Raw genomic sequence first — 13,068 nt, forward strand, 5'->3', positions numbered from 1 at the left:
AACGTTTCTTCGACGTAAAACTGAATCGATGTTGCGTGCATCCAGCTGAGAAATATAGGTCAGTTGCTTTGGAGCATTTTCATTTCTTACATGTTTTGTTATAATTAAACTTTTTATTTTTGTTACACAAACTTAGTACAATCAAAAATTTGACCGGGTCGGTATATATTTGTTTTCGTTTTTAGGTTTTACAGAAACATAGAAGTTACATTCAGTATTCACATATTAGTTCAACTGATTTTATCTGTAAGTTGAAAATCGTTGCAATGCCCAGACATCTTTCTGCAAAATGCCTTACAAACAGCATCAACTTCGCTTTGGTAAAACATTACTATCTTCGTTGGCCGGCAATCAGTTTTTTTGGTTCGTCGATGACTGTATTAAATTTCAATTTTATTCGAAACCAAGAAGATACAATTTTAATTGAACGCAGCATTAAAACTTTTATTCTTGTGAATTGTCCCAGGATTGAAGTTTTGTGTTTAAATTGTTGCACGAAAATTTCTTGCGAAGTGGTCAGACAACTCATAACCGCATATAAAGACACTCTAATAAGGCTGGAGCTTCAAGGCGTCACTTTGAGCGGAAATATCTTTGAGGCAATCGGAAAATGCGACAAATTATCTTACTTGGACATTTCTCGAGACTTCGAACGTTCACAAAAGTTTTCATTTTATAAACTTGCCAAAATGTTTCTGATCTATGGGGAACGAACAGGACTCGCGCGAAATTTGGAAGTTTTACTCATGAGTAACGTCAACTGTGCTTCCAAACAACCATTTCGCTTCTTCGCTCACATCTTTTATTATTGGTGTCCGCAACTTTCAAGATTTACTCATCATTTGCTATTCGAAGCACTTGCTCATCTTTGTAAGCTGAACAAAGGACCAAAACCTCTTTACTTAAAGGGAGGTAAAGACTGCCCCGAGAGCAACAGATTATGCGTTTCCTGGTTTGAAGAGCAACATGATGCTTTGCTTCAGTGCGTGCCAAAAATGGAACACTGAAATATAATTTCTGGAAATGAAAAAAAGGCGACCATTGTTTACATTATTCAGAATAAAAGACTACAATTAACAACTTTAGACTTAAGTTGGACTCTCCCTTTTGGCTTTTTAAAATACTTTGGGCTCCTATGTCCTTATTTAGAACATATTACGGTTGACAAAATATTTGTTGAAACTCAAAGCAACCTTGTTCAAGTTGTCAAAGAAGAGTTTGAAAAATTGTCCTTAACTGCTTTGGAAGCTGGATTAGAATCTTGGTCGAAGTTAAAATCGCTGAGTCTAAAAGTAACTATTGAGTTTTGACTTGTTACTTTCAAACTGCGCTGAGGTCGTGAGGTCGTCACACCTTGCCAACTCCATTGTGCGTCATCACGCATGACAGACCACAATGAAGTCACAAGGAAAACCCGAATTTTGCAGTTATATTGACCGGGGAATGCTTGATTGGCCACGGTCGCATTACGTGGAACAGTTGCACTTTCAAAACGGAGAAACTCGTATTTGACTCTTAGGTAATATCGCGCATCGCACTGTATTTGACCTCTTACGTAATATCGCGCATCCAAGGGTCCGCGAAGGTTTCCCCTTCGCGCGTTTCCAGATTGCTGTCGATTTTTCCCACCAAACACGCGAGCGATCGTTTTCGCGCGTCTTGTGGTAAAAATAGATGCCAGTTCCCATTTGACAATAAACTGCGGGGGAAAAATGACGACCAATGAACCAATGTCTAGAAATAGGTTACTAGGTTTGATAAAACCATAAATTTTACAAAAGAAATGATAAAAATAGGGCGTAAAGTTAATTCACCGTGGGTTATAGACCTAACGATCAAAAACGTTATCAATCATACCATGGTGAGTTTAGAACTAAAGAAACTAAGAAAGGTTCCCCAGAAAGGGTATGATGCAAAGCCTTACACAACTGACACAACTCGAAAGCTTTGTTTAACTTTTCACCCAATTTTACAAAAGGCATTTGGTAAAACGTTCAGTCAACACAGTCACAGGCTAATATGCCACAAACGCATGTTATGCATGAGACGAACTTGGCATTGGTAAGGTCGGGATAGGTAGGTAGGTTATGGATAACATTTTAAATGCCGTTTGATATTTGGAAACTTGCTCTAAATAACTTCATGTAAAAACTCATTTTAGTACATCAGACTTGTCTTCGCTCGAATCTGACGATTCAGATTCACTTGCCTGCTGAACACTGGCTATTGCAGCATTTACTGTTGCGTCGATTTTAATGTCAGAATCCTCGTCATCAAAGCAGTCTGACAGAAGATTTTGCAAAATTTCTAATCCACGCATTGCTGTAAAGTGTAAATCTTTAAACATCAAACACTTCCCTTGAGTAAAGTTACTACTAAACTACCACAATAGATAAGGGTAAGCTAAGGTTTTCACAACATTTACCTTGAACTAGTTTACCAAGGCAAAAGCTCAATGCTTTAGGGGTCAAGACCCATTTCAAAGAGATAGGCTTTTCAATGCAAAGTACATTAAATCAAGACGCTACTGTCGCAAATTCACATCATAAACCTACACTGAATTTTTGCTTGCAACGACATCTAGGTTATGACTGTCTGCAGTCTTAATTTGGACAAAATCCATGTACTCAGTTTTCTATAACAGCTACCTAAACTTTACAGCAAGTTTTAAACTTAAAAATTCAGCACAAATTCTCCAAAAAAGCAAAAACTCAAACCCACAAAAAATGTACAACTTAGCCTAGACCTGCGACCAGCTACCGCCAAAATAACAACAAAACGTGTTCACAGCGACGTCACATGCGCATTGGACCGGAAAATTTCTTGCTTTTTTTAATATGACGCATTGAGTACGAACACGTAATAATCAATGTGTTGCCGGCTCAAAATTGTCTTTATATTGGGAATTGAGCCCTTAAAGCAGTTTGTTGCTACCAAAAACGTTCATATGATGACAATGTGTTGCTTAGCGTTCCCGCTTGCAAATGGAGTTAACGATGCCTCGTATGTATACAGTCCCGATTTCAGTTTCCGGAGTAGATCTGGGTCATCCCACCCATGTGCGCACAAATATGATGTCCAGGCCTCCGGTTGTCCGATTTGAACCGCCACAACTGGAAGGTATTCAATAACTGCGCTCTAATGCTTGCAAAAGTCTCAAAATATCCTCGCTTTGTTGGATGTGTATTTCGGCCGAAATGATTTTTTTGTTATTCTCCAGCGCACAAAACCAGGCAATGCGCTGGTAACATCTCTCCAGGATTTATACTCTATGCTGGACCCGCCATGAAATTTTGGCTGTGTAGCTTCCTGCTTCTAAAACTTCAAAATTTTAAATATTTATTGTGGTGGGACTGCTACTTACATGCACCAATTCGTTTCTGACCCTGGTTCATTCCACTTGTCTGACATCTTGTGTTAAATTTCTCAATTTAAAGATGCGTTTAGCAAGGCAAAAAAGGTTGAAGGTTGGCTTTGGAACAGTTAAAGTACAAAGCTTTATTGTTTACGCACAAATGCTTATTGTTTCGTCATCGCCAAGCTACCAATCAGAAGACAGCGACATGTGCATCAACGCTTAGAGAAACATTCTCTACACCGGAAGTATCCGGTCTTTGGACAAATACTGCGTTACGTCGTCGTGCAAGCCTATCCCACTGTCTTTTGAGACGTAAACCTTAGTCCCAAAAACATTGTACCTACTTAGATTGTTTGACCATACAGTATTAACAAATAGTTACGACCTTTAATATTATTAAATTACATAACATTTCAATCTTTTGCTAATTTGGAAAAATCTGTTTAATTAACTGATAGTGAAGTTGGATTGCTTCATAAATATATATTTATATTAACAATTTCCAACATTGCATGGCTGCAAGTGCTTTATGGTAAATATTTTACTGGGAGTAAAACAGCCATTTACAGTCCAGCAGGTATTTAGGCCTACTGTACCAAGCTGATGAAATTATTTTGTATTACTCGTACCAAAAATGTAAAAACCGTAATATAAGGTGTTTACAGTTAGATTTTCCTTTATAATTGGGTGTCAGTAAATTTATTGTATTATCAGAGAAGTTCTGGATAAGCTGTTTTGCCGATTACTTTGTTTAACAACTCTTCAGAAAATAACCACGTAACATATATTGTTATGTAAGGAATTTGGTGTAATTTTTCGGCTGGTGGATCTCCTGTACAACGTTATTGAAATTAGACCAAACACCAGAAAAGATAACACTTGAAGTTATATCAAGTGAACCCAGTGAAATGCACCGCCAAAAACGTGCATTGTCAACAGATAGAACTTTTGCTCCGCAACCAAAAATTAGCAACAATGCTGTTGATGACATCACATTATCTTTTGAGAGGATGACGGATAATTGTGAAAATGCAGTAGACAAAACAGAGGTCCAACTAACTCTTTTACCAAAGATTCTACCGATGGTGCCGATGTTACCATCGCGGAAAGTAGGTCAATTAGTAAAAAGGTTGCAGAAGATGGTAATGTAAAAGAAGTAAGCCCTACAAAAATAGAAGATGGTGCAGAAGTGTCAATTTTGTCTTCTGCTCCAAGTTTTGACTTGAACACAGACACGAAGACAAAAAAGCGACATATACAGAAAACGGTCTTGCTCCTTCCACCAATTCGTTTCTGACCTTGGTTCATTCCACTTGTCTGACATCTTGTGTTAAATTTCTCAATTTAAAGATGCGTTTAGAAAGGCAAATTACCTTCAAAAAGTCGCACAGAGTTCCCACAAAGGCGGGCCGCTTTTTTGTATCAATGCTGAAAATAGTAGGGAGTCCAATTGTTCATTTCTTAATTCTTCAAGTTAATTATTTTTTGCTCACTTTCCACCATACCACCTACATGCCGCCGCAGGCTAAAGGAGCTCAATCAGCATGTACGCCCATAACATCTTCCTTTCCTATAATCATTTATAATTATATTTAAATAACCAGCCATAGTTATGATTTTGATAAGAATCTGCTAAGACGCAAGAGAGTTGGAACGACTTGCCAGCAGCAATAAAGCGATCTTTGCAAACAAATTTAACAAACAAAATGGGAATCAATTGCCAATAATCGAGACTTTGAAATCAAGGACCAATTGTGTTAAAGATATGGGCGTTGATGGATAAGGTCACAGCTGTGATTGTGGACGGTACATTTTGTCAAATGCCTGAACACGTTTCATAGAATTTCATTAATCGTGTTGCTTGACCTTTGCTATGCACTGAGTTCTTTGCTAAGCAACTGCCAAATGAATGCCAACACGGCAGGTTTGGCAAACTAACTGCTGCTTACCAATAACAGACTGGATTCGACTTGGTCAACTGCTTAGTGCGTACACGGCAGGATTTGAAACATGTAGACATGTAGACGACTATAGGCTCAACCAAAAAAGACAAACCAAGATCTACGTTTCCAAAAAGGCATTCGCAACACTAGTTCTGCCGACTGGCAGCCAACAATAGATAAAAGTTGATAAACAATGTGAAATTAGGCATTTGTGACAAACTTCCAGAAATGCTGACAAAACCAAAAGACCAATAACTGGATTGTTTTACAACCATGCTTTTTCAGTCCAATAAAGTAATAATGAATCACAAAAGCGAAAAAATCATCAAAGCACACACGCGGCGCTCTTAAAGGTGATTTGCCCACAAATATAAATTTGTTAGTCAGGGGACTTACCTATCATAGATTAAAAAGTAACCTATGCTCAAACTTTCACCAGTGTTGGCGATTGACGGAAACCTTGTTACACGTTCCCATGGTTCGGTCGTCGTTGCCGTGACGTCAATTAGTAAAAAGTGGAGTAGCTGTTTGCGTTGTTTTGACGTTTTGAAGATTCAAAGCGTGTGCAATTGTGCATCCTGTCAGTTGCTTACATGACGTCAGAGACTTTTTAAGTAAATGGTGCTTATAGCTTTAAAAGATTTAGAACTCTCTCTCACACGTCAGGAAAATAGAACATTGGATGCATTTGATGGCAAAAATTGAATTGACACGTTTTGCGTATGGCTTAATTAAACTGGATATTGTTTTTTCCTTTTAACATGCAAATAAAACAAACGAGGTATCTTAAACTTTTTCATGTTTGACATTCAAAAAAATAACTTGTATCCAATTTTATGCATTGACTCGTTTGTATACAGAGGGCTACAAAATCTTCTTCGGACTTAGGTTGGCGCGCTAGCTACGATCTCCCACGAGCCGACGTTGGGCCTACCAACAACCACTAACGCACAGTGTTTTTATGCATTTGAGCAAAAGTTTATTTTTTCAATCTTGCAACAGCAAACACAACATTTTACTGCAAAGCATCGCTATCATCACTTGACACAGATGAGTCGAAATTCATAAAATAGACTTGTCTGTCTTCATATTTCCGTTCTTTATCGAAAACATTTTTGTAATCAAAATTATTGCAATATGTTTCTTTACTATCTACAAAATTAAATATGCAACAATTTAACGCTCTGCAATACATGATATGAACATTAAGCACGTATTCCACACAGCTTACCAAACTTACTCTCATTCTTTTTCGACTTTCCCCTTTCCTGTCAATAGCGTTTTTAATCATTTCATGACCTCGCATATACTCTCTGCTTCTTTGATACCAGAATTTTCGGCAGCATCTAAAGTATAATGACATAAAAACTAAACATTGGAATACACATCTTCCACAGATAATACTAAATAACACTGACAATACATCTTAAAACAATGAAGCAGTAAGCAACCTAAAAAATCCAAACAGGACAAACAGTAATTTTGACTTATTCACCTAAAACAGCTTTTGCGAGTTGTGATGAATGCATTCCTCTCTTGTGACCCTTTTCCATCCAATTAGGACTGGTCGCTAGTTCAGATGTCAACAATTTGCTCCGAAGCATGCTGATAACAACTTCCACTGTTATGCCACTTATTTTGCTAGATAGGAAATCAAAATACATCCTGATAAGAATCAGTTGTTTGGTGGCATTGCGTTACTGGTTACAAAGGCATAGTTTATTGTGACCATTCAAGTAATTACTGTTTGGTAACCGTGCTTCTACAATCTACATGGAAGCATTATCAAAGTTGTAAGTGAAAAAAGGTCAAGGTAGTCCCCCATTGCAATTAGATTATAGAGATGAAAATATTTGATATTCGTATTATTATCAGTAACTTGGATATCAACGTACATTTTTCACTTACAAGAACGCCCGCTTGTGATTTTTCTGCCAGCAGTCATTCCACCCTGTCAAAATCCACAAATGAATCTATCGGCTAGTTCAGGGGTCGGCAACCTGCGGCTCCGGAGCCGCATGTGGCTCTTTCATCATTCTGATGCGGCTCTTATTAATTTTATTACTACAATAGAAACAAATAGATTACTTGCAAAATCATATCACAAGGTAAAAATGTATATTTCCAAATTGATTATATATATCCTAAGCTGGCCTTGCAACATCATAAAACCACTTTTCCTTTCTCTACAACACTCATGGCAACGAAAATATTCACGCCCTCTATGACACAACCTATTGGCCGGAAGAATTATACAGTTGCTTTTGCGATTGAAATAAACAATTGACATCACAACAAACAAACCTTGAAGCAGATTCAGATGTTTTACGTTCAACGAGAAAGTAACTTGTGTCAAGTTTGTTTGCTTTAACATTCGAGCTTTCATCCATTGAGTGGACCTGTGACATAAAACAAACAGATTGGGTTAAGATTTGAACGCAATTTATATCTTAAATATCATTTACTTTCATTACTTTCATTGATTATTTAAATGACATAGACCTCCCATGCGCTAGTGATCAACCATGTCAGGGTACCTCTGTTAACAGTTAGCACCACTCGGTGGTGTGGTACAATATTACAGCAGTATTTCAAGAATGAAAACTGCAAGTCTCTCCATTTTATGACCAAAATGGTATTTCATTGAGAAAACCAAGAAGAAAATTTCATAAAGTTTCTTCAAAATAGCATTTCCAATAAAGATACTAAGACTGCTTAAGCTACAAACTAAAGATTAACAATAAAAACTACAATGAACTCACATGAGGGTTAGGCTGGGATGGTCACCCTCCACTTCTGAGATCTCTTGAAGAGTTCAAATCTGCGTAAGAAGACCGTCTATCAGCCAATGCTGAGACATAATTATGACACAAATAATAAACACAATTCTGTCACAAAATATTAAACGTGGACTAACTGGTTCATATAATACAACTCCATAACGAGCACAACAAATCATATAAATGAAATTTATTCCTATTGTAAATTGCTGGTGTTTAGCTTAGTGCATTCAACGAATTGTGCACATTTCCACTTAAAGGCAAATATTCTTAGTTTAGTTTTACTTTAGAAAACTGTGAAATTATATTTGGTTATATAGTGGTTGTATTGATGAAAAATGTTGTGATTGAGCATAAGTTTACAAGTGCAACCCATCAGCAGTATGAAATATGTCACATACCGTGACGCGACACCTGATCGAAAGACACTTTATCGAACGACACTTAATCGAACGACAGCTGATCGAAACGACAGTTTATCGAACGACACTTTATCGAGCCGACAGTTGATCAAAGCGACATTTGATCGAATCGACTGTTGCTTCTATCCGTGACGCGACACCTGATCGAAAGACACTTTATCGAACGACACTTAATCGAACGACAGCTGATCGAAACGACAGTTTATCGAGCCGACAGTTGATCGAATTGACTGTTGCTTCTCCCGCACACAGTCATAGCAAAACGTGGCGTACAGTTGCATTGTTTGCTGTAGAAAATTAAAATTTGGTGACTTTTCATAAAAAATGTTCAGCTATCTGTCCATGTTTGTTTGATAAATTTGGATTTTGTAATTTTTGAGATATTGTGATATTTATATAATTTTGCCCTCTCTCCGCATTAAAGCATATTACTCATTTACGCACCAATAACTTGACGAACTATTCTCTTTCGTTCTCATGGTGGGTCTCCTTCACTCTGAATGAGCAACAACCTCAATCACCCTAACATTCTGTATTATAAGTGCATAAGTTGTAAATTATTATTGCAGAAGTGTTTGCTTCTACTGTTTATAGATTACACAACAGTTAAAAGAATAGAATTATCACCAACTTAATGCAAATTAAATGCAATTAGTCTTAAATTTTCAGCGATCAGAAACTATAAAGAAAGGATTTGTGAGTAAAAGCATGAATAACATCAATGACTTGTCACCATAACACAAGACTGTGAGATATTTCACTTCTATGAAGTATTTTTCATCAGAACATATGAACTTCATTGAGAATTATTTACATTAAAATCACGTCGAACAACAGGTTGGTAATGGGTGATATGAAGTGATCGATACATTGAGCTTCATCTTGCATCCCGTCTTATATGAATTATTATAGTGCAGATATTGTGAATAATATGAACTTATACCAGCAACAGGTACAAGTGGTTGGGTTGGTTGATGATTCAGGCCAAAATCAGTAAAGTTATAAACTTAGGCGAATTACTAAGATTTATTGTCAGGGTCTTGCGAAAATATGTGAAGGACAGAAAAAGAGAAACATGGCAAAGCAAGAAATTAAGAAGAATTACTAAGAAAACAAAAGTGTATTTTTAGCGACTAGCTTGGTAAGCCCGATTATTTCTAACATTCTTTTCTCAATGAAATACACACATTTAGATGAAAATAATGAAGGTTATCCCAGTAATGCTGATATGCAATAAAGATATAATGTTACGTACGGCATTTGCTTGAGGCCGCGGTGGTGGCATCGGCTTCTCCAACCTTATCACTGGCTCTAGAACAATAACAAGACATAGATGATTTTAAATGAAGACTGCGAATTCTCTCTACCGAAAAAGCCTATAATAAAAAAAACCTAAACCTATAAATGAAATACAATAATGTGTATTTGCACAGGATGCATTGTATGTGGTCAGTGCAAACATTTAAAAAAAATTTTTTGAATTTTGATGTTTATCACAACTGATAAAACACAAGCAAATAAAAACTGTGACAATAAGTGCATTTTAACAACCAGTTTGCACGAACCAGTGTCAGTCGTCTACATTTATACCTCCTATATAAAAGTAGTGTATGAGTGCTGTATTGCAACCTACTGCATGCAGTATATGCAGGCCTAATTCTAATAAATAATGATATGATTTGTCATAAATTTAATTGAAATTTGAAACTACCGTATTATACTGTAATAACCAACAAATATCCTCACACGAGTGATATGTCTTCTCCAGTATAACCTACGATGGTGAGGTTGGGCCTCGGAGGGGCAGGAAGAGAGGTGGGTACAACCGTAGAAGGGCCGTTTACGCATTCACTCGATGAACTGGAGGCAGATCTAGAAAATTGAGGAGTTTTAATGGTTATCACATTTTCTGAAACAACATAATAATGAACATGAACTTGGCTGATATTTTCTTTCAGCTGATAGTTGAGCAAGTAGGTTAGCATAACGAAAGTAGGCTTATATGCCTGACTAAATCGATCGATCGTCCATCGATCGATCGAAAGACACCTGCTCGAAATGACAGCTGATCGAACGACACTTTATCGAACTGGCAGTTGATCAAAACGACAGTTGATCGAACGACACTTTATCGAACCGGCAGTTCAAGCAAGATTTTTGCGTGTTACTCAAACATTGAAACAATGAGCCATTGTGATGTGCGGTCTTTGTGATGGTGTGCATTAATGAATTGTGATGTATATATCATAAAGTTGACGATTTATATTTTATATCTATATTTTATATTTGTATCATAAAGTGTACGATTTCGCATGGCGGCCGGCCCGCCCACATATTAATAAGATATCACAAGAATACGCACGAGAATTACTAAGTACGAAGGATTATTACTCGGAAGAAGCGCTACGACGCTGTCAACCAACGGCTGAAGAGCATAGTCGAAAATTATGACTCAACGAATATGGACATGAAAAGTTATCTTCGAGCAATTGCACACAACTTGTAATTAAATGAATGCGATTGAAATGTGCACTTCGTCAGTTGTCGTGCTTTTAAGTTTTAACAGTGCATGTCGTCAGTTCTTTTAATAACTTGTCGTTCTTTTAACCCTATCCTAACAAGGCTCGCGAGTTTACTAAAAAAAACTTGGTGTGGCCAACCCCGCACACACATTTGCAATCGTTAATTACTAGAAACCTATGCGTCGTAGACTGATGAGATTATTACAGGTTAGTAGAAACATCATCTGGCTTCCTGTATACATCATAATTGTAAAACTAAAGAAAGTGAATTTAGTGTAAATTAGATATTTCTAAAAGTGACACATTTCTATAAATTCTTCTTGTTACCCCATTTGGGGTCGCGACCCATAGTTTGAGAAGCCCTGGTGTAGATGATGACTACATGAGTGAAGAGTGAAAACCCCACCGGACTCACCTTGAGAGCGATGATGTTGGAATGTTGTCCGTATCTGAGCAGGATCTGGACCTGGATAAAATTATAGAAAACGTTTCTTCGACGTAAAACTGAATCGATGTTGCGTGCATCCAGCTGAGAAATATAGGTCAGTTGCTTTGGAGCATTTTCATTTCTTACATATTTTGTTATAATTAAACTTTTTATTTTTGTTACACAAACTTAGTACAATCAAAAATTTGACCGGGTCGGTATATATTTGTTTTCGTTTTTAGGTTTTACAGAAACATAGAAGTTACATTCAGTATTCACATATTAGTTCAACTGATTTTATCTGTAAGTTGAAAATCGTTGCAATGCCCAGACATCTTTCTGCAAAATGCCTTACAAACAGCATCAACTTCGCTTTGGTAAAACATTACTATCTTCGTTGGCCGGCAATCAGTTTTTTTGGTTCGTCGATGACTGTATTAAATTTCAATTTTATTCGAAACCAAGAAGATACAATTTTAATTGAACGCAGCATTAAAACTTTTATTCTTGTGAATTGTCCCAGGATTGAAGTTTTGTGTTTAAATTGTTGCACGAAAATTTCTTGCGAAGTGGTCAGACAACTCATAACCGCATATAAAGACACTCTAATAAGGCTGGAGCTTCAAGGCGTCACTTTGAGCGGAAATATCTTTGAGGCAATCGGAAAATGCGACAAATTATCTTACTTGGACATTTCTCGAGACTTCGAACGTTCACAAAAGTTTTCATTTTATAAACTTGCCAAAATGTTTCTGATCTATGGGGAACGAACAGGACTCGCGCGAAATTTGGAAGTTTTACTCATGAGTAACGTCAACTGTGCTTCCAAACAACCATTTCGCTTCTTCGCTCACATCTTTTATTATTGGTGTCCGCAACTTTCAAGATTTACTCATCATTTGCTATTCGAAGCACTTGCTCATCTTTGTAAGCTGAACAAAGGACCAAAACCTCTTTACTTAAAGGGAGGTAAAGACTGCCCCGAGAGCAACAGATTATGCGTTTCCTGGTTTGAAGAGCAACATGATGCTTTGCTTCAGTGCGTGCCAAAAATGGAACACTGAAATATAATTTCTGGAAATGAAAAAAAGGCGACCATTGTTTACATTATTCAGAATAAAAGACTACAATTAACAACTTTAGACTTAAGTTGGACTCTCCCTTTTGGCTTTTTAAAATACTTTGGGCTCCTATGTCCTTATTTAGAACATATTACGGTTGACAAAATATTTGTTGAAACTCAAAGCAACCTTGTTCAAGTTGTCAAAGAAGAGTTTGAAAAATTGTCCTTAACTGCTTTGGAAGCTGGATTAGAACCTTGGTCGAAGTTAAAATCGCTGAGTCTAAAAGTAACTATTGAGTTTTGACTTGTTACTTTCAAACTGCGCTGAGGTCGTGAGGTCGTCACACCTTGCCAACTCCATTGTGCGTCATCACGCATGACAGACCACAATGAAGTCACAAGGAAAACCCGAATTTTGCAGTTATATTGACCGGGGAATGCTTGATTGGCCACGGTCGCATTACGTGGAACAGTTGCACTTTCAAAACGGAGAAACTCGTATTTGACTCTTAGGTAATATCGCGCATCGCACTGTATTTGACCTCTTACGTAA

The 13,068-nt window shown here is 37.1% G+C and overlaps 1 protein-coding gene across 4 annotated transcripts; it reads right to left on the minus strand.

The window, feature by feature from the left end:
* Nucleotides 1-6,266: 6,266 nt before the first annotated feature.
* LOC143466095 (uncharacterized) lies at nucleotides 6,267-9,781 on the minus strand. 4 transcript variants are annotated; one of them, XM_076964720.1, is made up of 7 exons: nucleotides 9,759-9,781; nucleotides 8,064-8,122; nucleotides 7,606-7,700; nucleotides 7,210-7,252; nucleotides 6,797-6,942; nucleotides 6,542-6,647; nucleotides 6,267-6,399 (listed from the first exon to the last, which is right to left on the minus strand). In XM_076964720.1, coding segments are annotated over exons 2-6 (345 nt in total). In that variant the 5' UTR covers nucleotides 8,066-8,122; nucleotides 9,759-9,781; the 3' UTR covers nucleotides 6,267-6,399; nucleotides 6,542-6,588. The 4 variants fall into 4 exon arrangements, 2 of the variants coding, with proteins under 2 accessions (XP_076820835.1, XP_076820824.1); XR_013118702.1 differs by having other exon boundaries at nucleotides 6,273-6,453; nucleotides 6,533-6,647; XM_076964709.1 differs by having other exon boundaries at nucleotides 6,273-6,453.
* Between the last annotated feature and the right edge of the window lie 3,287 nt (nucleotides 9,782-13,068).

This window comes from Clavelina lepadiformis, chromosome 1 (genome assembly GCF_947623445.1).
Source record: "Clavelina lepadiformis chromosome 1, kaClaLepa1.1, whole genome shotgun sequence".
Classification (NCBI taxonomy): Eukaryota; Metazoa; Chordata; class Ascidiacea; order Aplousobranchia; family Clavelinidae; genus Clavelina; species Clavelina lepadiformis.